The sequence below is a fragment of the Castor canadensis genome, chromosome 2 (genome assembly GCF_047511655.1).
Source record: "Castor canadensis chromosome 2, mCasCan1.hap1v2, whole genome shotgun sequence".
Classification (NCBI taxonomy): Eukaryota; Metazoa; Chordata; class Mammalia; order Rodentia; family Castoridae; genus Castor; species Castor canadensis.
In genome coordinates this window covers 108413221-108439248 of record NC_133387.1, presented here as the reverse complement: position 1 = coordinate 108439248, position 26028 = coordinate 108413221, and the positions used below count along the sequence as shown (strand labels likewise).

The window sequence follows — 26028 nt, the reverse complement described above, 5'->3', positions numbered from 1 at the left end:
AACACCAACATTTGCTCTTCTATGATGGAATAGTGAAATTATAATTGCACTGATTTTTTGTGTTCTGAGTGTCTCCCAAAAACAAGATGGAGCCCTGTGGAGCTCACGTCCTGTGGTTTCCCCATGAGGTTTTGGAGCTGTCCCTCCATCTGTTCACTCATCTCCTCAGCCAACTCCCCTGAGCCTCTGAACCAGCTGAAAGGCCACTGTGGCTCACTGTGGAGCCCTCGGTCACCACATCCAACAGCCACAGTGGGACTGCAGGAAGCTCATCCTGGTCACCTCGAGTGAGTGAGCTTTACAGATGTAAGTAATTCCTAACATGTAGGACACACGGCATGCATGCAAAGGAAGGCTGTGTAATGTGACCATAGTGAAGACTGGGGCAAAATCATTTCAGCAATTACTATGTGGCTGCTGTCAAGAGCGTTAACCCATCTGAGAACTGAAGGCCAGGAAACTTAGCAATGGTCCCAGCGATGGCATCTCATGTCCTGGCTTTTTGGAAGCTGAGAGTCTACACGGTCATCAAAGTAACTGCTGCTGCTCTGGTTTAGAGGGGGTTCAAGTGTGGGGGGAGGCTTGGGTGCCAAGTGGTGGAACCTGTAAGAGATGGGACCTAGAGGAAAGTCCTAGATCACTGGTGATGTACCTTTGCAGGGAATCTGTTTGGGGATGTAGTTTGTTTCTGCTACATGAGCTCCCGCCTCATACACAATGTGACACAGAGAAACCCTCAATACAGCTGAGCTGATGCCAGCACACTGAGACTCCAGAACTGTGAGCTAAATAAACTTTTCTTTATAAAGTTAGCCTGCCTCAGGCATTTCATTACGGTAACAAAAAAATGGAATAACATATCTATTCTTTATATCCCAGTGGTTCTCAGTCAGGACAATCCCTTGGTGCCCAGGGTACGTGTGGCCATGTCTAGAAGCATTTTTTCTTGTCTCAAACGGCTGAGGGGGACTACTGCTATCTAGAGAGTAGGGGTGTTGCCAATGTTCTACAATACACAGGATTCCCTCTTCCCTGACTAAGAATTATCACCGCCCCCCCCAAAAAAAACCCAAATTGTCAATAGTGCTAAGGTTAGAAAATCTGGCTCTAATCTTCTTAATATTAGGCTCTCTGTTCAAAGCTCTTGAGATCTCACTTAGAAGGATGGGTGACTACATTTGATAAATCAAATGCTATGATAGAACAGTGAAAACATCACGAGTGTTTTTGCACCAGAACAGACCAAAGTCCGGTGGCCAGTGCTGCATCCGGCACACGAGTCCCCCACACTCTGTGAGCCATCAAATACCTTGAGGAGTCTGAACGCTGTCATCCAGCAGGCCCGGCTTTGCTCGTCTTCAGCACAGAGCAGCCTCAGCTCTTTAGTTTCATTTCTGACTTTGTTTGGCTGTAGAAGGTAAAAGAAAACAAATTAGTGCAACACAGCAAGGAGGAATCAGACTCAAGCCACAGGCTACCAGCTGGATGTCACCCAAGCAGGGAGCACAGTAGGTAAGAGTTCATCCATGCACCTGCTTGACAAGCCTTTATTAAGGATCAGTCACAGCCCAGCCTTGGGCTTCTGCAATTCCTTTTCCCTTTAGCTGAAGAATAAGTCCTCCCTGATGGAATTTCAGAGGCATCAGAAAGCAGAGCAAAGGCTATGAGTAGGGTGAACATGGTGAACAAAGAGGAAGGCATCCACTGCTGTGGAGGGAACTCTGGAGTCTATGGGGACAATCAGCCTCCCCAATTACAGAAGCAAAGATCTCCAGTCACCTCCTGAGACAGAGTAGCTGGGTGCGGTGCCTTGCATGGTTAAGCTGGCAAGGGGGGAAAAGTCCCTGAGCACCTCCAGTTTGTGGAGTGTCCAAGTTTCCCCAGGGATGCCCACAAACAGAAGTCCAAAGAGTGAGACCAATGCCCACCCTGAGAAGGGGTCTGAGGTGGAAGCAAATGGGCTGGGCAGGTGGGGAAAATGTCACAGCTCCTGCAGTCACAGAGAGGGGACAGGTACACCCAGCAGAGACAGGGTTATATGTCAATAGTGTCAAGGTTAGAAAACCTGGCTCTACCCTTCTTAATATTAGGCTCTCTGTTCAAAGCTCTTGAGATCTCACTTAGAAGGATGGGTGACTACATTTGATAAATCAAATGCTATGATAGAACAGTGAAAATATCACGAGTGTTTTTGCACCAGAAGACCAAAGTCCAGTGGCCAGTGCTGCATCCGGCATGCGAGTCCCCCACACTCTGTGAGCCATCAAATACCTTGAGGTATTTGCTACAGGGGTACCCCAACCTGGACTTCTACATGAAAATCTTACCTCTCCGCAGAGAACAGTGTCACAGGGAAGGGGAAGAGCTCTCTACTTTGGGAATTTGGAGGACTGAAGGTCACCCTGCATTCAGTTGGGGTTTTGGTCTGCAGAAAAGGAGTGCCACCAGTGTGGGCTGGTGAGAAGCAAGAGGTAATAGCTACCTGGCTCCATCTCTAGCTCCCCCTGAGGCTGCCGCAGACCTTACTTTAGCTGGTTTGAAGTATATAGCTATTACTGCAGTCTCCCCTTAACCTCATGAAACATGTTCTAAGAGTCCCAGTGGATGCCTGAAAACATGGATAGTACCCAGATCAATGAAGCACTTAACACACACTGTGGACCCAAATTTTGCAGTTGGAGGTGGGACAGCAAAACTAGCTCAGTTTTCATTTTTCAAAATTTTACAGACAAAAGTTCTCACCATGGATCTCAAAAACTTGAACCTATGATTTAAAATTTTTTTTTTACTTTTCTTATGAGATCTAAACCTTTCATGTTTTTACTTATGGGAAGCACTGTGACACCATAATAGTCAATCTGCTAACAGAGATGGCTACTATAGGTGGGTAGCAAATACACCGTGGATATACTGGACACAGGGATGCTTCATGACCTTGGTATCCTGGAATTTTCCACCTAATTTTTTTAGACCCTGTTGACCCATGGGTAACTGAAACCATTAAAATCAAAGTCATGGATAAGTGTAATACTGTACTTGCAACCAAAAGAACCTTCAGCGAGCAAGGTTTAAGATGATATCTAAGCCTATAATCCCAGCTATTCAGGAAGTAGGGACTGGGAAGATCACAGTTGGAGAGGCCAGCCTGGGCAAAAAGTTAGCAAGACCACCTCTCAACTGAGTGTGGTAGAGTCACATCTGTGGTCCCAGGTATTTGGGAGGAAACAGGTAGGGAGGATAATGGTGGTTGAAGGCCAGTCCTGGGCAAAAACATGAGACTCTACCAGAAAAACAATTAAAAGCAAAAAAGGGTTGGAGGTGTGGCTCAAGTGGTAGGGTGCCTATCTAGCAAGTGTCAGGCTCTGAGTTCAAACCCCAGGACCACCCCACTGCCAAAGATATTGTTTTAGGATGGAATTTTCTCTCTCCTGTAGCTCCTTGTATTTTGTCTTGTTCTGAGCTCTGGCTTAGAAGTTAGCCTACTGAGGTGGACTTCAAGCAGAAGTACTCACTGGCTACCCCATGTGGCAATGAGGCCAACTTAGATTAGTGAGATGATGGGTATAAAAAGTTAGAACATCTCATGCGCGGTAAGTATTCAGTATGATTATCAACAATGCCACAACTTCACCAGGGGAGAGGAGAACATGTTCCTGCCATGAATGTGTGCAAGCATGCACACTCGTGTTTGTGTGCACCTGAGAGTGTGTGTGCACATATATATTTGCATATGCCCACACAAAGGGCAGATGGTACTGTGGTTACTCTTATCTGAATAGCTTCATGACCAGAGGCCCATATGGAAAGTGCCAGCTTACTTAGTACCTGGAGATTACAGGGTGATGGACTGGGAGTGTGGGGGGTCTCCTTTCCTAATGAGCCTCCTTCTCCCATTACTTTTACCAGGCTATGGCCAAAGCCTAGCTTTGGAGGCCAAAAGCTGGTTGGCCCTCAGTCCTAGTCCACTTACTCACTAGCATTATCCATCATGTCCCTGCTTCCTCTTGTGCTTCTGAGCTACTCAAGAACCACCACATCAAAAGCACCCAGAAATGTCTGTACAGGAATGAACAAGCCCCTGTGAGACTATGTTTCTGCTAAAAACAAAAGGCGCCACGCCAAGTGCTGGGCGGGAGAGGACCCCATGGCTTTCATTCCCATGTCCAGTCTGCGGACAGCCCTGCGGCACAGCACCTTGATGCAGAGCCCGTGGTCCGTGGGAGCACTGTACTGCTTCTTCCCCGCGATCAGGGAGAACACATTGCTGTCCTCCAGATCAGCCAGCAGCTGCAGGTGTCTGGGCTCCTGCAACAAACAGCAGTGGGGTTATTGTGTCTCAACCACAGCAGAGAACAACTGTTGTCATGTCTTTGTAAAAGCAGGGAAGCCTGTGTGTGCTAACATGCACTTCCTCAAGACAGTTCAGAGGCTGTGACCACTGCTGTGTCAAATAAGTGCTAAATGAAAACCAAATCCACCAAGCTCTCATCCAAAAATCCCACCTCTCAAATTCTCAGACACAAGCCCACTGGAAAGTATTTGTACTTCTGCCCAATCAAAGCCCCATAACCAAATATTCAAGGAAAAACGAGGAGAGAATCCATAGCCCCAAGCTACCACACCTTGGCAAGGCCACCACACCTTTGGGAGGCTAAGGGCTCAATGGTGCCATTGGTTTTCCCACCAATAGCAGGATGGCACTTCTCCTGAGCACGCCAGTCAGGTTCTGTTTCCTGCTCTAGACCACAAGCTGTTCCTGGCTTCAGTACGGAAGGGGAAGGTAACTATGTAAATCAGAGTAGGGACAACAAGACGTTGCCCTTTCCTGTCCTATAGCAGGTCAGAGCCCCTTTCTGAAGATGGCGTCCTTTCTGGCATGTACACTCAGCAGCTCCTGACTTCCCAGAGCTGCACTAGGTCAGCCTGGCACTCAGCATCCTCACCAGAGACCCCACCAGCTCCCCTCCTTCCTGGCAGAGCAGAAAAGACAGCAGCTCTTCAAAAGCAAATGCTCTTCCAAGGTTGCTTGAACAAAGCTCACTATAGGGCACGTGAGGGATGGTCACAAGAAAAGACTAGGTCTAAATGTGCAAAGAGCCCACAGGAGATGCTGGGTGAGGTCACTTTTCACATCTATAGCATTTTGTATATTTCATCTCCCCTTCCCACTGGGCATACAAACAAAACTGCAACTGACTGCAGAAAAGACATAAATAGACACGTAGGGTGGCAATCCTATGGCCAGCTTCAATCCCAAGTCAGTCTCTGCAGTGACTGAGGGAGGCCAGGAGGGCCTGCTCACAACCCATAATTGGGGGCCAGGGCCAGTGCAGGAGTGATGTGGCCCAGAGCTTTCTAGGTCTGCATGACTGCCTGGTTTCTGAAGTAGACCAGTAGGCTGGTCAACTGTATCTAGCTGGTAGGCAATTAGCTCATTAATAAGTTACTGCAAGGTTGGAGGAGACTCAGGTGCATTAAAAATCAAGGCCAAGTTCACTCTGAGTGTGCCCAGTCTGAGGTTGCCTGGGGCAGAGTCCGTGCTGGTGAGGGTGGGATTTAAAACTCACCTTTGAAGTTCCCTTGGTGGAGCAATAAAGGCCAGATCTCCGCAAACACACATACAACTTCTTCCATGACTTTCTTCCCAGCTCCTTCACATGCAAAAACCCTTGAATTTCAGGACAGCTGCTGGAGTTCAGGAAATTCTGTGGAAGAGCGAATTTTTAAAAATCGGACAATGCTCACACAAAGTGATTATAGCACAGAGGTTATGCACACAGTTAACATTTTCCAAATTAAGATACTCTTGTTCAGAGTTCACACTGAGATTTCTCCTTTCAAAAGTCTTAAAATCCCATCTACACTGGTGTCAGATGGAACATAATTTGCGTTGAAACACAGAAGGTTGTGAAATTTCTCTGTAAGACAGAACATTTCAGGATTCTGCACCTTATTTAAGACTTCTAAGAGATACCTAATTTGATCATTGGAGTTAGGACAAGAGAAAGTGCCAGGAGCAAGTGACTGGGGGCACTGTGGGTTAAGAATGAGCACCTGCCTGCCATGTTTATCTATGTATGCATCCGATGCAGAGGTCTGTAAGTGACAACTGTCAGCACACTAAGTGCTGGGGACCCATTGGCAACAGCCTACCGTCTCCACTAACTCTTCTTACAAGCAGCCTTATGGAGGAAGACTTTTTAAAATACAAGCAAACAAAAAACTCAATACTTTTACAGGGAAGAGAGGCAGAGAGCCAGGTCACAAGGGAAGTCTGGGAGGGGGTGTTGCAGAAGGTATGTTGGGGCTGTTCCTCTACCCTGGATGAGTAGACCAAACTCTGCCACAGGTGGGAGTGCCCAGCCAGACAGAACCCTGGGGCACCTGGGTCCAGTCCTTCCAGAGTCTCAATGGACCATTGCATACCCTTACAGCATACAAATGCTCTCAGAATCAAGGCACTTAGACAGCAATTTGCATTTCACTGTCTTCATGTGTGGATAGTGATGACTGAGTCTGTTCTTCCTAGAACAGACGTGTGGTATGGCTGAGTGGCTTCTAAAACACCATGAGAACACAACTCTTTAATGCTCTCATCTTTCCAATGATGGAAAGAAACCCAGTGGTCATCGAAGCAGAAAAAAGGCACAAGATTTTGTAGGAATTGAGCTTTAGTAGTTTCTATGTGTCACTACATGGAAATTACTGGTTGTCTTTGAGAATGGTTTGTTCCCTCATTTGGCACACTGCACATAGACCCAGATCTAGGGGTGCAGCAGTGATACCTCCTTTTCCACTCCTGACTCCTCAAGAGAAATGTGGGGCAGAGCTCAGCCCAGAGGCTCTGGTGGCCCTGTCCTCTGGTCAGGAGTGGGGGGAAAGACCAAGTTTTCTTGGAATACATTTTAGAAAATAGGACAATTAAACCAAGTGTCTTTAATTTTAATGTACAGTAAGTTATTTTTCAAAGGACTTTGTGGCAACTCAGCTTTCACTATAAGGTGGACTCAGTATTTCTGTCGTGATGTCCACCCTGTTGGGCAGTGATGCCCACAGTGAGATTTGGGCTTTCCCATCTTGCTAATGCGCCCACATTGAACAACAGCATCATGGGCTTGCTTCTAAGTTGGAGTGAGTTTATCCTGTGTAAACATGCTTCTTTGGCTTTGAGGGAGCCTGCCTACACATAAGATTTCCCAAGCAAGCACACACTTATTTCCAGTTGCATTGAATCCCACTAGCAGCCAAGGTTAATATGTGATTAAAGATGTAATCTTTTCAAGTTTTTATAAGCTGCCGTAACAGTTCCAAAAAGACTTTCATCTACAAACTTTATTTGAGCCAGAAACTCTGTTTTTGCCCCAATACCTGCAAAAGCTGGGTTTGACTGCCATTAGACTGGTGGCACCAAGTCACCATTTGTTCCGGGAAGAAGTTCTGAGGAAACAGGGAAAAAAAAATACATTTAAGTGTGGTGAAGCAACCTTCAGATCTGTTAGTACTAAAAGCATTCCTACAGGTAGTGTTACATACATTTGTATTTTAAATCATGGTCCCTTTTATTCTCTTCTCACGTGGTAGAGACACCTACTTCGAAGGGCTGTCTTCTGTTTGTTTACATGACACAGTCAAATCTGGAATATCTATTCTATGTAATATGGAGTTTGTGCCTTGTGGCATGTATGCGCGCAAAAAAGGGGAGGCCGAGGTTATAATTCAGTGCTACTTTGCATGTATGAGATAAGAATTCCTGAATACAAAAGGGCCTTTTTTGCTGTGTTATCTAGAATGAGTTACCACATTTCTTTCTTTTCAATAAAAATGCAGCTCAATTTTATGACCAAGAAGTGAGTGGGCCCAGGTCTTCTCCCCAAGGTGACTCTTCAGCCCAGGACTCAGGAGAATAAACGCTATGAAAGTTATGGGGCTTTTTATACGAGAAGATCACAGAACAGCACACCTCCCCAGAATAGAAAAGCAAAGAAAAACCAAGGTGATGACATCAACATGCCAAACCTTCAGAGTTCTCTGCTCATTTTTCCACCTATAGTCATGAGGTAATATTGGCCGTGTGCAGAGGACAACGCTGTATGTTTTGTCCATTTGTTCCACATTGACTGTGAACTCTCAAAATAACTACAAAGGCCCAGGTTTTCCCCTCTTCACTGACTTAACACTCTTTCTGTTGTCACTATTTGGGGAAGGTCACAATGGAATTTAATGAAGTGGCAGAGAGAAAGTAGGTTTTGAGCAAGGATGGCTTGGTTAAATAGCAACTCAGATTCTTAAACTCACATGCAATCCCACAAGGGCCAGTTAATTCTTTGATAATCTGATGCTATTCATCCCCCTGTGAACAAAGATGTCAATAACTCCAAATCTGAAAAGATTAGACTCACCATTGGATTCTTAAAGAACTCATACTTCGCATAATTCTTCCTGAATAAAAATTTGCTTTCACTTGCCATGGTTCCCTCCACCTGGACCACCAGTTCATGGTCTTCCAAGCACCTCTCTGTAGGGGAAAGCATCACATGAGACAGGCAGTCATTTCTGGGCAGCTGCACAATCAACGACCAAACCTGCCTGACTTCCCGCTCTTTACACACTGTAAATGAAGATGAGGAAGCCAAATTGAAATCTCTCTTTAATTACCCCCCACACCCCCCAAAGCCTTAGTGGTTTTACAGACACAGAATGCAGAATTCAGGTCAACAATGACTTTTATTTTATTTTTTTTTACACTTGACATCAACAAAAATGTTAAGGAAGGAGTCCAATGATTTTACCCTTACATTTTGAAATTTTTCAGCTTGTGTGAAGAACAACAGACTGTAACAACCGGGAAAATATTCAAAGACAAAGGAAAAGAGGAAGCAAGGGTAAGAGAGGAGGGCATGGAAGCAGGAGCTCTGTAGCAGTTTTGGTGTCCATGAAACTCGCTTGCCTGGCCCTGCCTTGGGGAATACAATACAGGAGCAGGCAGACACCATGGACCAACACACTCATCTTACAGACCTACGCCAGCCCTGACCACATCATGGACTATTCACATCAAATGGATTATCTGTGAGGACCAAGAAGAAAACACACAACACACAGAGTGCTGGCTGTGAATGACACATGGACACACACACACACACACACACACACACACATCATTCGGAGCACGGTATTTAAGCACTGTTATCACTCTACAAAGCTTGGTTATTCTCCTTGCTGCTTCAACACTCTACTTCTACATGGAGCATGAGGAACTTGGCCGACAGACAGCCCAACAACATCCTTGGAGAAGGTGGGCCTCTTTGCTCTCTGATGGGCGTTACATCCCTCTCTATGGATTCCCCAAAAAGTTTAATGATGAGAACTAAACACTATGAATAAAGACAAGCTAAATTAAAATCTCTCTTCAATGCACAACCCAATGTCTAAGTGGTCTTTCATATGTAATTCTATGTAATATGTAATTCTTGCATGTGGAATTCTACGTCAAACAGAATATGTGACACAAGTGACTCTGCAGCAGGTCACGTGAGATCTGATGCCAACATGGCACAGAAAAGATTCAGGTGCTATGGAGTGATCATGGGCCAGTACTGTCCCTCCCCAAGCTTTTATCTCCCTTCTGGTGGCCAGAACCGAGTCTCTACAAGTCTTAGCTTGGAAGGGAGGGACAAAGTTGAGGGAAAAAGCATTTCCAAATCTAACGATCTCAGAATTTGGGAATTTCTCTCTCCAGAGGATAATTGCGGCCATGGTTCTCATTCCAAATGGGCCATTGCTAGTACTACAAGCAAATTCTGAGCTGATTTGACCTCAGCTTGGGTTTTGATCTGATTCCTTGGTTGAAATGTATTTAAAACCAGAATTGGTGAAGGAAAAGGAATTTTTATCCTCAGGGCTGCCAGGAAGCTCACAGAAAAGCCAGACCTGACATAACCAGCAAACCTGGAATAACTATACCCATCTACTCCTGTCTGGGAGGGGCTTCTCCCATAACATGTGAACCAAAACACACCTCTTATGTTTCTCCAGGGCAGAAAAAGAGAACAACCATGCTCAACTTGAGTACAACTAAAACATAACCCAAGACAAGTCAGTCATTCACTTAAAATGGATCTCTGGTTGGCCCAGAGGTGTGTACATGAGTGCCTATAAATAGGAGGACTGAGGTTTGAGGACAGTCCAGGCAAAAAGTTAGTGAGAGCCTATCTCAACCAATATGCTGGGTATGGTAGTTCATTCCTATAATCCCAGGTATGAGAGAAGTATAGGTAGGAGGATTGTGGCCCAAGAAGAGCCTTGAGCAAAAGTACAAGACCCTACCTGAAAAATAACTAAAGCATAAAGGGCTGGGGGCATGGCTGAAGTGGTACAGTGCCTGCCTAGCAAGTGTGAGGCCCTGAGTTCAAATCCCAGTACTACCTCCCACAAATTTTTCAGAGAGAAAATAAATCAATGACTTCTATCAGGATTTCTTATGCAAAGAAAAATTTCTTTGTCATCACAAGAAAACAAAACAAAACAAAAGTCGACAACCCAACAGCCTGATAATGACTGGCTTATAGAACAAAGTATTTTTACCACGTAAAATAAGAAGAACTAAAAAAGGGAAGGAGTATCCTAACCTACAGGATGACAGGATGGTTAGGTATGAAGCAGAAGGTATTTTTGTCTACAAACCTTGAGAAGGTAAGGTGGCCCCTCCAGGAGCTGCTGAGCTGAGGCGCACAGCCATAGTGCACACAGGCTCTGGCCCTTGCTGACAGCCCCTTCTTTCCTGCCTCCCTGCTCTTGTCCTGGGAACCGTGTGGGGTCACTGCACATGGCCGTGCATGTGCACAGTGTGAAGTTTCCAGGTGGTCAGAAAGGGCTTAATACCAGGGAACTTGGTGGCCAGTGTGGCCTTGGTAACTTGCAGATTGCCTAGCCAGCCTACGCACTTCAGAAGGAGAAGGCTTCTTTCACGTGGGTCACTCTGGTGGCCCCAGAGGGCCCTGGGATCCCTATGTGTTGGTCTGGGTGAAATTGAAGCTTCTCTCTCAATTCCCGTTTCCTTTCTCAGCGTTAAGGGAACCACAGTGGGGGTCCCAGGCTGTGTGGCCACAGGCTGGTGACATGCGGCCCTGGGCAGGGTGGCCACAGCAGTCAGGGGGTGAAAAGCACCTTTGTGAAGCTCTCCTCATTTTCAACTCATGGCTACCCATAAACCTCCTGTTATTCCAGGGGCCTTGGTTAAACTGCAAGTGCTGCTTTTCACCACGAAATTCCCAAAATGCTTTTGTACACATGGAAGAGGGGAAAATTCCTTGGAGGATATTTATATTTTTCAACCTTCTGAAAGGAAGTCCAGCACTGACATAGCAACTCCACTCCATGAGGGGAAGACTAAAATGTCAACAAATACAGAAAGAAAAGTTTACTTTTTTGCCTTAGAGTATAGCTAGTGACTCTGCCAAAACCTGTGGGGTTAGGAGTAGAGGTTAGGGTTAAGGGTTAAGGGTTAGGGTGTTAGGGTTAGGGGTTAGAGGGCTATAGGTTAAGGGTTGGGTTAGGGTAAGGGTGTTAGGGGTTAAGAATTAAGGGTTAAGGGTTAGGATTGGGGTTGGTTTGGGTTAGGGTTAGAGTGTTAGGGTTAGGGGCTAGGGTTGGGGCTGGGGTTGGGGCTAGGGTTAGGGTTAGTCAGCATGGAGGGGCCAGACAGACCCAATGTGCCGGACAGGGTTGAACCCGGCATCTCCGCAGCCCACCATTGCTGCCCTCGGGCTTGCCTGTGGCCCACCTTCTAGCCCACCCAGGCCATTGCCCTTCAGTGCTGTCTAACCAAGAAGAGAGCTCTGCTCTCTTCTGCTGATAAGCTCAGAGCCTTCCAGTCTGAGAACTGGGAACAAAGTCATCGGTGAGAAAGTGTGTCTGTGAAAAGCCATCACAGGCTGGGATGAGCCCTACCAGTGACCCTTTTTCTCCCTCTATTTGCTTAGTGGGGAAATCATTTGTCATTTTCAGATGTAATGGATAGGGAGGCAGAGACAGAAAATCAGCTGAGGAAGGGCCCCACCTGAGCAGCAAGGGTCAAAAACATGCTGTTTTGCAACACCTTTCTATACAACACACACCAGCATCCAAAGTGTGGCAGCTGGAGGACACCAAAGAGCTATTGTCACACATTTCTGAACTGATAGGGAACAAACACAAAGCCATAAACAGTCCAAGAAAGTCACTGCTTTTCCTGGGGTGCTGCAGCCTAATTCACAGGACAGAGTCCCTGATACTGACAGGACTGGTTGGGACACTCTTTTTTTTTTTTTTCCTGGAGTGTGTCCTCTCTTCTCTGCCTGATACCCTTGGTCACTCAAGGGAACTATCAGAGGTCTGGGTAACAATCCACTCTAGAATCTGCCTGAGAGATTTTTAAGCACCCTTTCCCTTTTGCACGAGCCACCAGTCACATGTGTCCACATTGCTATGAGAAGACTCAACACAGAACCACCCAAGAGTCACTTCCTACACAGGCAGCAATGCCTAGGGACTGCTGTGGTAGGTAGGCTGCCTTGAGCACAAGGTGAGTCCTGACTGTGTGTTCCCCAGAACCCAAGGACACACCCTACAGCATCTTCCACTACACAGAATTCCCCATAAGGCCATGGCCCTTGCACCCCATGGTGGTGGTGATGGTAGTAGAGTTGGAGAGGGTGGTTAATGCTGAGATACTTATAAGGCTCCCTTCAAGAGACCTCACAGTGCCTGTACATTCCTGCCAGTGGGACTCTGACAGTCTAATGCTGCTAAATTATGACAGAAAAAAGACTTTCCCCTAAAATAGCAACTTCACAGTTATTTTTATTTGTTTTCTTAATTAAATGACAGACTGGGGTCACAAAAAAAGCAGTCAGAGAAAGAAGTGAGAGGGATGGGTACTCAGAAGCAGCTCATGTCCTGGGGGGTGCTGAACTGACAGATGGCGTGACTTAGTGACTCTCAAAAAACTCCATGGAATCCTCTACAAAATCCAGCCAGAGGGAAATGTGTTCACTTGTCCCCAGTGAGGAAGAAACTGATGTCAGGAAAGACCATGAGGAAGACTTCAACGTCTCCAAATTGTGCCTGTATGAGACTTGTTCATTTCTTTTTGTCAAATAGGACCTAAATTTTGATCCAAATGTTCCTTTTCTTTTTAATCACTTGACTTGGTCTCCTCCTCCTCCCCTTTCCTTTAATTTTAAGGTAAAATATTATTCCTTTTAAAGTGTGTTAAACCAATTTGTGAATAAGAGAAAGAGCCAAAAGTGAGACACAGAAATATAACCCTAGGAACGTTGTATGTGCATAAATAGTGCCTTTTCTACTCCCTCAAATGAAACTGTTCATTTGGTTATTTCTAAAGTTTTAATGTATAATTTATTATTATGATATTCTAGAAATAAAGGCAATCATAAGAAATATCTGCATCCAAACCACCTTATTGTCCCTACTATGTGGTAAGTTTTTACAGTAGCTGTACCCATTTTCCAGGTAGTCTAAGTGTGCATAAGTATATTCACGTATTAAATGTACAAGTCCCTCCACAGCTCCTTTTAGAGGAAAAGGGTCTTCAGACTTCTGAACTGGCTTGTAACAATATTTATACATTTGGGTCCAACGACATAGACTCATTCTCATGGCTAACTCCATTTGGTTTTCATATATAAACACGTTCACACACATATTCACACACTCTGCAGGCTTTCCGCTATACTTAATTTCCAAGTTATCTGTGTGTCAACAGATGCTTCCGACAATCTTATTAGATCACTGTAGGATTCAGCCATCAGTGTCCCAAACTGGAGCTTAGTAGGATAGTCCATCCGTCTCCATGGGAACAAGTATGACATCACATCCACTCACTGTGGAGTGGGCCTGTTAGTGACAATGGAAAAGGCTCTGCTGTCACACCAGCAGGCTGGCGAATTGTGGAGACTGGCAAGACCAGAAAAAGTTTTATCTGCTTACTTCAAAATTGCTTTAGGTACATAAAAGTCCAGGGAGTGTTGCACAAGAGTGACTTAGAGCAGTAACACACTACTTAACCTTGAGCTGTGTACTATCTGTGGGAAGAATGCTTTTCAGTTAAATCAATAGTCCAAAGCCTACAAGTTGAGATTTAATAATCTTTAAAAAAGGTTCATAAGAATTTAAAACTATGGCTTGTGATATGAACCGTTTTTCCTTCCTTTGAGACATGGAAGAAATATAGCTGTTGATTTAGAGAAAATTCTAGTCTTAAATACCTACATATGATTTTGCAGGTACAAGCCTTTATCCAGTAAGACTTTAAACAAGAAGTCTGAGAAGCTGCTTTACCTGAGAGGCCCCAAATGAGCAAAGAACAAATTTTTCCAGTTTTGGAAATAGTGCATATTTTCAAATATCCCATGATATAAAATATCCTGTATCTCTCCCTAGGCATAGTAGACAGGCATATGTGTGTGCATACACACTCACAAAAGCACACAGTGTCAACGCATCATTAACCTGCTTGGAAAAATATCATGCAAGTACCAAACTCAGATGTCATTGCTTTAAAATGTGCCCTGATCCCAGAGGGCTTCTGTGCTCTGGGCTGGCTCCTTCCTATCAGCAGAAAAAGCTGCTATGTGAAAAGTGGCAGTTGCAGTCCAGTGGTGCCAGACATTGGCTCTTTCTAGGGCCCCTCCCTGTCCCTGCCTGTAGGTGTACAGCAAGTCTTATGTGGCCCTGACAGACAGGAAAGCAGTTGATCACAGGCAACACTTCTGCTGTGTTTGAGCCCTTGGGAAATTACTGCTTCAACCAACCAAGGCAACATTGTCAAAGTACCACAGGGAAGAGGGCTGGAAGGAAGGCAAAGTGAAATTTAGATTTGAAAGAAAAGAGGCAGGTGGGATGGAGGGCAGCACATAAACTGCCAGCCAATTTGGCAGGGGACAGTGTAGCCACTCATTTGGCATTTGGTAGTGACATCTTAGTTTGATTGCATGGCCCAGGTCCTCATTCCCTACCTAATCCAAGATGTGGGTGATGCTCCACCAGTGTCCAGCTGTTGTCATCCACACAATGACTTTTGTAAACCAGCAACTGGCATAGGTCCCTGGCTGTCATGTCTGCTAGAATCTCCACCACTTTGCTTGTCCCATCTTCACTGAAGACTTTAACATCCTGAAACACACAAAGGAGACAGGGACAGATAAGCAACTCTGCATTTACAGCAATGGAAAACAGAGACAAAAATCAAACAGGAAAAGGAAAAACCAGAGTGCTTCAACAGCCCCCCATCAGGACAAGGACCCAGGGAATCTCTCTTCCCTTCCTTCCCTCCTCTCCTGTCTTATTGCTGAGGGACAGGGCATTCTTAAGATGCCCCAGACACCTCATGAGAACGCAGAGCACACAGGCAAATGAGCACCTGGCTTAAGAAGCAACAGAGTGCACTTAAAATGCTGCTGACTCTACATTTGAACCAACAAGAAGAAATGAAGCCTATTTTCCTCTTCCTATTCTAACTTTTGAAGAGTCTCCTCTCCGTTTCCCAGGGCCCAGGCTGCTGGTGCTTGCTGTCTTTACCCCCCACACTGAGATAAATGAACATGGATATGCTAACATTTAAACAAATGAAAAAAGGCACAGTAAGGAGACAGTCATGAAATTGCTTGGCATCTTCCCCCTACAAGATCGAAACGCAAGCAAGCCTCATTTCCCAGGTCCTGCTGAAATCTGTGACAAATGAACAGCTTCCAGGTAAAGGCAGTCAAGTCAAAATCCCAAGGGTTATAAATACAGTCTGTCCCAGCCAGTTGCAACCCTGACAGGGACGTGACTTTAGGGGCTGATGACATATGCTAAAAAACAAAACCAATCTTACTTCTACAGCATGGAAAAAACAGTCTGAGGGACAAGATGGCATTTTTAAATTGCAATTGCCTCCTGATGGGAAGTTGTTTGTTGGAATTTGTTCCCACCTTTCCCTGGCAGGCTGGGCATCCTGTCCAGGGTGTGGCTGCCTCTTCTGGACAGCTGTGCTGTGACCAGAGGCTACTTCTGCCCACCCGCTGCTGCCTCACACTTGTCCTGTAGATAGTGAACCAAACCACTCCAGCAGCCCAATTGTGTCTTTCCCAGGACTGATGTAACCATCCACAGGCTCCTCTCTCTGCAGGGAGACCTGGGGATGAGGTGAGGCTGAGATCCACGATATTAACAACAACACATGCTCAGTGTGATTGGCCAGAAAAATCCGAGGCAATGAATCCACAGCAGACAACTCAGCCGCAAGCACGTGTGTTCTCTGGGTACAGAGCAAACCTCCCAGCCTGTTGTCAGAGGCAACATTAGAAGTGGCTCTGAGGCTGGGACGTGAGTATCAGCTCGTCATCATGACAAGCTCCCTCTCCCTGGTCCAGCTCTCTTGGCCCATGTGTCTCTGATCAGGTTCATGTGTCTTGAATTATGATTCCATGGAGGGGAGGGGAGTCTAAGCACAGTGTGTCAGTGCAGTGGGCAGCCCTGGAGCTGGACTGCACCTTGCCCTCAGGGCAGAACTAACTCTGGTCCTGAGTTCCCAGGCCAGGGGGCAGCAGGAGTGGGGGGGACAGCCCTTTGCCGAGAGGCAGGCCTAGCTGAGGGCTCAGGAGGAGTTCTCCTGTGGAGTCACCATCCCCTTGCCACTTCATGACTCAGAGAAATCCCAACACTTGCTTTCAATCCACTTTCACTTAAAAAAAAAATCCACCCATCTCCTTTCTGAAATTTATGGTCCACTCAATTAAAATATACTTCCACCAAACAAGTCAGATATTGACATCCAGCAGACACGACTGATAGTCTAGGAAAATAACATCTAATATAAACCAAGAAAATACGCTCTGGTCTCTAGGTAGATCATTCTCTACTAAAATGCTTTAATACAAAAGAAAAAGACAAGTTTAGAGAGTAAAATGCATTTTAAACAATGCCTATACACGTGGAAATTGTGATATCAAGCAAATTTCCCATACCAATGTGTGCTTTTTTCACTCTCAGAGTTCGATTAAAATCCTACAGGTGGCCTCGAGTTGGACATTTTACACCTGGATTAATTGTAAGAACAAACAAAGCAACATTTTCTTCCCTAAGTTCCAGATGAACTTCAAATGTTCATCTGTGGTTACAGTATACACTGCTCCCTGTGGGAAGGTTAGGATATATAGTCAAGTGTGAGTTTCATATCTTTCCAAGTCCATCCCTGATCAGATCAGCAGATCAGTCCTACTGCAGCACCACACCATCTCCCCCAATGACCTATATATAATCGGAGTATTAAAAGCTAAGATGTGTTCTATTATATGTTCACCTCCACTTCTTTTAGATGTCGACAAAAGGCAAGGATGGTGGGACAGAACAGTGTGGGATGGGCAGGAGACATCCAAGCCTGTGGCAGGGAGTAGATGGTCCTCTGTCCCCTGACATACCATGTACTGGCTTCTCTGCCATACTCATCAGGGTCTGCTGACCACAGACAAATCAAGCCCCCATGACAGAACTCTTGGAAACTATTATACATACCAGCAGTCTTGACCTGGGTGAATGCTTGGAGCTACCGATGGAAATGTTGTAGCAAATACGTATAAGGCACAAGGCTGATCTCAAAGAGAACAGCCAGCCCCTGGCCACAGAGTCTTTGAGAGCACTCGGTGTCCACCAACTGTCCTTTTAATTGCCCCTGAACAGTGCTGGGGACTCCTTCAGGAAGCCAATCTGGGTTGTGCCTCTCTGGGCTCAGCAAAACAGCCCTCGGTCAGAGCCCCTGGTTGCAGCCTGGACCTCCTTGACTACTGGAGGGCTCCTGCTCCTTGGGCAGGGTGGGCATGGAAGGTTCTCCCAAGCAGGTCAAGGCCCAGGTTGCACAGCAACTCAGGTAAGCAGGGAAAGATGGATGCCACGGCAGTTATGTTCCAGGAGAGAACTGCAGGGAACACATGAATCTGAGTAATACTGGGCTGAAGCAGGGAAGCTGAAGACCCAGAGCTCCATCCTGGCTCACCTGGGTACTAGCTCTGACTCACTGTCCTTGTCTGTACCGAGGGACACTGCTCTGAGACTCAGTATGAAACCCAAAGCACTGGGCTCCACATATGGAAGTTATAACATCAGTAGGACTACTTGCATGTTCAGGCCTCTTGACATGGGGCGATTCTGAGGTCTAACTTAGAATAAGAATGGGCTGAAATTCTGTCACTCATTTGCCTTAGTTTCCTCATCTGTAAAGTGAGAGTCCATCAGCAGCACTGGCCTCACAGTATCAGTGTGACATGGGTTCATAAGATGCTCTCTTGAATAGCTCCTGGTCACATGTGCCTACTGCCCCTAGGATGTGTGTGGATCTGGGATGGATATGCAACCAGATGGGCTCCAGCTGGAGGCCCACAGGCAACCAAGAAAGGGGTGGAGGCAAGACCTCAACGGCTGCTTCCAACTTGGAATTCCAATTCTGAGAAAGTAGACCTCAACATGACCTACGGTAAGATGCAGTGGGAAGGATTTAGCTGGGAAAGCCAACTTCTAAATCCTCAATTTCCGTTTCGCCATGCAAAGAAAACCAAAGAGCTAATTGCTTTTAAAAATAAAACAGTATTATGCAGAGGCATAATTATGTCAATAGCATGAAACACTCTCTCAGAAAGTCCTGAAGTAATAACAGAATGTTCCATTGTTTTCAGACTTTCTGTTGCCATATCCTATACTTCTACTTTACAGAAGGAAAAGCAAAATCTTTATTATTTGTAAACTTAAAGGAAGGAGTTAAGGAAAATGAGAGCTGAGGGTCTAACAGCTCCGTGACCTCAAAGTACATGTCTTTTAAAAAAATTGTTGTGCTGGGTAGGGGTATATTGTGGCATTTACAAAAGCTCTTATAATGTATCAAATATATCATAGTTGAAATCACCCCCTCCATTGCTCACTTTCACTCTCCCATTCCTAAACAGTTTCAACAGGTCTCAGTTTTGCATTTATATACATGTGTACACATTTTTTGTACTGCATTCACCTTCCCACACCCTTTCCCTGCCACCTCCCCCTCCCACTGGTACCAAACACTTCTCCCTTCCCCCCCCAAGACCTTTTCTGCCCTTCTGTTCTCCAATTTTGTAGAAGAAAAAAGAGAAAAATTACATTTTTGCTTATTTGAGATAAAGGTAGCTACACAGGGAGTTTCCTTGTGATATTTCCGTGTGTGTGTGTGTGTGTGTATCATATCTATCTAAATACATATACATATCATATATACATATAATACATATATATATCATAAATACATATGTGTGTGTGTCATATCCCTAACTGGTTCATCTCTTCTGTTTTTCTTCATTCTACCTTAGTCCCCTTCTTACAGTTTCTCCTGGTTTAAGAATTCTATATTCATTCTTGCATAGAAAGTACATTAACCATATTCATCTGCTTAGTTTCCTTCTTTTACTGTCCCCCTCTCTTATGTGACCTCCCATTAGTGTGACCAGTTTTTCATAATATTGTTTGCATTTGTATTAGGTCTATATTCCACATATGAGAGAAAACATGTGGCCTTTGGCTTTCTGAACCTGACTAACTTCACTTAAGATGGTGTTCTCCAGTTCCATCTATTTAGCTGCAAATGACAAAGTTTCACCTGTTTTTTTTTTTGTCTTGATGCCAGCAGGGCATCTTTTGGGCCCTCCCTGTTTCCAATCTCAGAACAGACCCTCACTCCAGCTTCCTGCTGTTGGCTGACTTATAGGCTCAGGGCATCTCCATACTGAATTCAAAAGACCTCCTGACTTTGGCAGTAAGCCTCTGTCAAAGGCTTTGTGATAATCACCTTGTAAAAATAGAAAATGGGCCACTCTCAGTTCTGTGCCCCCCCCCCCAACAACTGGCCAAGCTGTCTGCAGTGCAAGATGTCCCTGGGTGAACAGCCCGGTCCCCAGTGTGCACAGACTTGACCCAGAGTTGCTGAGGTCTACCCTCACAGATACCCACAGTAACGGTGACCTTGGAGGGTGTCTGTGCCAGACACTCTTGGGCCTGGTGCAGTCTTCATTCTCTTTCTTTGTCCAACTTCTTAGATTCAAAGCTCTCATAACATGTAGACTGGGGTTTTTGTAACCCCAGAAACCTGCTGTAAATACTGGGGGCGGGGGTGTAAACACTTCAGAGCACTAGCAGTGGGGAAAGGCAGGTGACTGAATGTGGATGGAATCCTACTCTGAAGGGTGACCCTGTTTTATTGTAATTCTGTGGGGATACAAGGAAAGAAAGCAGGACAGCTGTGCCCAGGTAGGTAGAGGGAAATAAACTGTGAGGGAGCTGTCACTGCTCCTTCCTCCACACTGGCCCAAGCAGATGCAGAATTATTTCTGGAAGGTAGCAAAGCTTTCAGTGTCCCTGAACCCAGGGCTCTCTGGCTCTCCTAATCTTTCTTCTCCATTAGCAAGCTACTGGCCAGAACCTAGAATCTCTTCTGCCAGGAGGACCCCAAGACTTCACATGAAAAGGCTTTGGAGCCCAGGTATTCCTAACACCCCAAAATGGGGGGGGGGCTTGATGTCTTGGAAATTTGGGATAAACTCAATTTACTCCAAACCAGGGTACAACCAAGCAAGGTAGCTAAATTAATTTCAGCATAAAAGAATGTAGTTCTACCCTGGTTTCTCAGTTTTATATGACAAGCAGGGTAATGTAATAAAAATACCTATTGAATAACACTCAAAAAATTATCATCCTGATAACAGACTCAGTGGATTTTCTTTGTAGGCAGGTTGGGGGGCGGCATTGCAAGGCTTGGCAGGGAGGAAACAGCTCACCTCCAACTTCTGCTCCATGGACATTTAGGGTAATTTAAATGTTTCTGGCTTATAACAGTTGGATATCCTATAATTAGGAGCTCATTTCTATTTAAAGAAGCAGAAGCCCAATGAGAAAGATAGTGATGGGTTTCCAGAACAAGGAGATGGTCCCCATCAGTCACTGACCACCCACTGTGGGATGGGTACAGAGGCAGAGGACCTGGCACCTGGATGAGTGCCGAGAGGCTTTCACTTCAACAGTCATTTGGCTGTCTGGGTCAGCTCTGAGATGCTAACCAGGTGATATGTAGGATGCTTGAGAACATGGATTTTTCTCCATTTATGCTGATGGCAGGACAGCTTTTGGGGGACAGACACTCCCATAGCATGAACATGGGGATGATGTCTGCAGTACAGCTCAGGACCTAGTCTTCCCTTCCAAACGTAAGCACACAAGTGGGAGAAAATGCCTAAAGCCATGTCCTTTCCAGGGTGCCAAGGTCTTGTCTGAGGTTGAATAATGGAATTTTAGCATTTTCTCCCTGTCTACTCCTGTGCTGTTTTAGTGGTGTGTGAAGGTCAAGGTCAGGCACACAGGTAGAGAAGTGACATGAAATTCCTCTCAAACAACCTGCACGTCACCAAATCTAATGAACCTACCTTTGAGAAAATATACTGTTTTTACCAGGACGATTTATATTTTACAATTTATTCATGGCCAGACATCTAGTTTTAGAAAGGTTCTTACCTGAACCATCAGTGAGCAGGGCAGGTCTTACTATTTTTTTGTGCAATGTGACATCTTGCAGCCCTGTGAAGCTGTGAAGCCCAGCTGTGCTTGCCATGCCCTGAGCCAGCCCCACTGAGTTACCAAGAACAAGAACAGTCATCACCACACAGCCCCCAGGGTCAGCAGAGCCCACCATGCTGTCTGCAGGAGAGAAGATGGGGTGCGCAGCTGTTTAGGCGGATGGGTAGGAGAGCCTGGGATGTGAGATGGGTGGAGGTTTTGGTGAAGGGAGGCCAGCAGATTTACTGGAAATATGACTGGGGTGTGGAAAGCAAGAGCTAGATGGCCAAGATTATAAAAGAGCTACGGTATTGGGGTGTAGATCAGGGGTGAGAGTTCTTGCTGAGCACAGGCAAGGTCCTGGGTTCAACTCCCAGTACTGCAAAATTAAATAGGTCACTGTCTTCAGTACCTTTCTAGTTTTGGAGAACACAGGAAACAGGAGCCATGAAAAAATGTCATAGAGCTATCTGTTAAGCTCATATATACATTCGATTACAATACTCAAGAAAACATACTTGAAGAAATCCTTTTTCACCCTTCAAAATCCCAATTCACTGTGAAAATAACACCTGCTATGAACACAGTTTACACCAATAATCTTTATACTGCTAGTATTGCTGTTTATCCATCCTTAAAATAACATTGTATAGTCAGAGAAACACTGATAATTGCTGAGAGTTAGGTCCACTAATTATTATGATGTCTTTTAATGCATTTACTGGTACCATACGCCCTCCCAGATGGTTGGTTTTCCAATATTCAAAATCGGATGGCCCAAGTGAAAATCATGAGTGATGACACTGATGGCAACTTCCAGCCTGCTGTGCAGGTGTCTGCCAGACACGCAGGGACAAACTCAAGCTGAGGCATGGTAGCGTGGGCATGGACTCTTCTCACCCCAGTGTTCTGCTGAACATAAATTCAACACCAAATGGAAAAGTACCTGAAACCAACTGTGCACTCTCACACCCATTCTCCAACCTCCCAACACTTGCAGACTCAAAGGCATTTCCAGGGCAGATATGAAAGCAAATGCCACTGCATCAAACCTCTTTGGTTTGTCTCTCCACTCCAAAGTGGATTCAGTAAACATCTTCTAGAATTTCTTGAAACTATAGAAACAGGCAGTCAACATGATGGATTGCCTGAGACACTGCCTTCACTACATCCCTAGCCACTGTCACTAGAGTCTCAGTGTTGTGAGGCCAATGGTAAGAAGTTGTCCAAAAGCAGACTGTAACAAATGGCAGAGCCTATGCCAGTAGCCAGTACCACCAAATCACATACCTTCCCATTTTATTATGGGATAGAAAGCCTTTAGCACTATTTACAAAGTGAATTTTAAATACATGTGCACATACTCATAAGCATATAAACCTTTTAATCCAGCAATGACACTGCTGAGTATCTATCATCTATCTACTTACCTACCTACCTACCTATTCATCTATCCATCCATCCACCTACCCATCTATTCATCCATTCAGTGACCAATGACCTATGTACAAGAAAGAACTGTTCACTGGCAGGGAGTTTGGTTAAATAAATCTTGATACCTCCATGAAATGAAGTACCCATGAAACTTTGGGGGGGGTATGAAAATGCAAATAAATTCCGTGAATAGATACACAGGACACTAGCCATTCTGCTCACCTCTGGAAAACATGGCTACAGTTGAGAACTAGGAAACTAAGGAGATAGGAAATCACATTTTTTTAAATCATATACCTTCTTGTAGTGTTTCATTTTTTGCTGTGAACAGTACCTTTTTGTTACTGTGAACATTTATTGCTTTTACAATTTAAAAAAAATTAGCTTTATGGTGGATGTTTTTGGTTCTTTTTGGTCTCTTGTCTTAGACACAGATGATTTGGGGGGGAACCATGGCTAATTTATTCCTGATTCTTAATCCTGTTTGTGGTGTTCACACTACTGACTGTCATTTTCTGGATGAGTGAACCAGCTTCCCTGGAGGGCAATGGGTGGGGGTGGATGAGGAAAAATTTCAAAGTGAGCATGTCTGGGGAGAAAGCTAGAGCCTAATGCATTCCTTTTGTTAGGGAACTTCCCTCCACCCCCACCAGCTAGTAGGTGGCTTTTGGAGCAACTAATATAAAGAGCCCAATCGCAGGTTTCATGTCCAGAGACATAACAAGTCCGGCTGCTGTGGGGACTATCTCCACCTGGCTAGGGCAAGTAAGAGAGGGAGCAGGTGTGGAAGACAGCTCCTGGCCCCTTCACTGAGCCTGACCACAAGGTCAGCAGATGTATGTACCTCTAACTGGTCTAAGAGTGCCAGTAACTAGAAACATGGAGAGTGGGCAGAACACAGGATAAACTGCACCTATGGATGAAAGATAGCTCATTTGGCATGAATACTATAATTCTGGTACAACTGTTTCTGCTGACAACAGTTTCAGCAAATCTAAACAAAGCAAACACTAAAACCATTTAAGCACCTATCAGCTTCTAGACTGAAACCCTGGATACCAAGATCCCTCATTTGATTACATTTTATAACTTGAAATGCAGACAGAAATAGTAAGTCCTTCAGAATTACATATGGGATTCATATATGTAACATTATTTGCATTTTTTAAAAAAAACAGGTCTTCTATAGTAATCAAACTTATGATGAAACATTAAACTTAAAATGCAACTACTATGGTATATGTACTTTCTATACAAGAATGAATATAGAATTTTAAAACTTGTTCAAATTACCATAAGAAAGAGGACTATGGTAGAAAGGAGAAAAACAGAGGAGATGAACCAATTTGGGTTATAATACATATATATGTGGAAATGTCACAATGAAACTCTGTGTAGCTAGCTATCTTAAACAAACCAAAGTATCTTTTTTCAGAAAGGAAGGTAAGACATGTCCTGCCTGGGAGTGGTACCAGTGGGAGAGGGGAGGATGTAGGGAAAGGGTGTAGGAGGGTAAATATGGTGGAAATACTATGTACTCATGTATGAAAATGGAAAAATGGGATCTGTTGAAACTATTCCAGGAATGAGGGAGGGGGAGAAAGGAGATGATGGAGGGGGTGAATTCAACTATGATATATTGTAAGAACTTTAGTTAAATGTTACAATAATCCCTAGTACAATAATAACAATAATAATAAAAAGATTAAAAATAAAAATTAAAGAAAGCAATTATCATTTAAAAATATTTGAATTAAATGGTATGACACTTTTCAAACTACTTTAAGTCCACTCTCATAGATAGGGTAGGAGATGTTTCTCAGTCATTCAGTCAGCAGGTATCAGTGCCAGGCACCAGGCTCTGAAAAAACTGACCCTGACCTGAGGGGACTTCACTGAAGTGGGGAGGCAGAGAATAGGCAGAGAAGCAAAAGCCAGAGTGCCAGATGCTAGAAGGTGAGTAGAGGTAAGGCTCACTGGGAGAAGGCAGCAGGAAGTATATGGGCTTTCACTCTGAAATATGCAGTCATCATGCAAAAAATGCCATGCTCTGAGTACTGGTTTCAAAGTGTCACCTGAGTTCTTTGTGGGGACCCAGCCTGGGTAGAGAGCAGAACTGAGAAACCAGCTGGTTTCTATAATGTTCCATGCAAGGGAGGCAAAACTCAGACCTGGGCTCTGGCAAAAGAGGCAGAGACTGTCCAGTTCTGTGTGAGAGGAGTGAGGAAGGAAACTGGAGACTGTAACCTGGGTGGCTGGGGGACTGGGCTGCTATTCATTGAGGTGGGGGATCTCAGAAGATTCAGGTTTTGAGGGAGAGATTCAGACATTGGTTTTGGACACACTGAGTTTGAAGTGATGTTTGAACATTCACATGGAGATCTCAAGTGGCCGCTAGAAACAAGACTCTGGACACAGGGAGGACTGGATGACAATGTAAATCTGGGAGTTAGGAGGATGGACAGCTAGGAGTAGCAGAGACCACCCAGGGAATGAGAGTGGAGAGGACAGGAGACCCAGCAGCACATCCTGTGAGGCCACTTCTCAGAAGCTGGGACACAGGCAAAGCCAACAGAAAGAAAGAGGGGGGTCTGAGCGCTGGTGGCTCACACCTGTAATCCTAACTACTCAGGAGTCAGAGATCAGGAGAAACACGGTTCAAAGCCAGCCTGGGCAAACAGTTCCATGAGATCCTGTCTTGAAAAAAATCCTTCACAAAAAAAAGGGCTGGTGGAGTAGCTCAATGTGCAGGCCCTGAGTTCAAGCCTGAGTACTGCCAAAAAAAAAAAGAAAAAAAAAGAAACAAGAAATAAAGAAAGAAGTGGAATCCAAGGCCAAGTCCTGGCCAGGAAGAGTGTCTCCAGGCAGAGGGAGAAGGGAGAGAAAGGTTAGATGGTGTGAGAGGTCCCCGATCAGCTTGGGCCATGTCAACATCACCTTTAGGATAACAAGAGGAATTTTGTGGCATGACAGGGACAAAAGTAGCATCAT

The 26028-nt window shown here is 45.0% G+C and overlaps 1 protein-coding gene across 10 annotated transcripts in view; it reads right to left on the bottom strand.

Moving 5' to 3' along the window:
• Positions 1 to 26028, bottom strand: part of Grb10 (growth factor receptor bound protein 10) — a 170812-nt gene that overhangs the window by 18535 nt on the left and 126249 nt on the right. For all 10 annotated transcript variants that reach the window (XM_020185877.2, XM_020185876.2, XM_020185880.2 and 7 more), the window contains 6 exons: positions 15018 to 15174; positions 8400 to 8515; positions 7369 to 7437; positions 5568 to 5705; positions 4195 to 4305; positions 1310 to 1408 (listed from right to left, as the gene is read on the bottom strand). In XM_020185877.2, coding sequence (XP_020041466.2) covers positions 1310 to 1408; positions 4195 to 4305; positions 5568 to 5705; positions 7369 to 7437; positions 8400 to 8515; positions 15018 to 15174 — 690 coding nt within the window. The remainder of the gene's footprint in view (positions 1 to 1309; positions 1409 to 4194; positions 4306 to 5567; positions 5706 to 7368; positions 7438 to 8399; positions 8516 to 15017; positions 15175 to 26028) is intronic.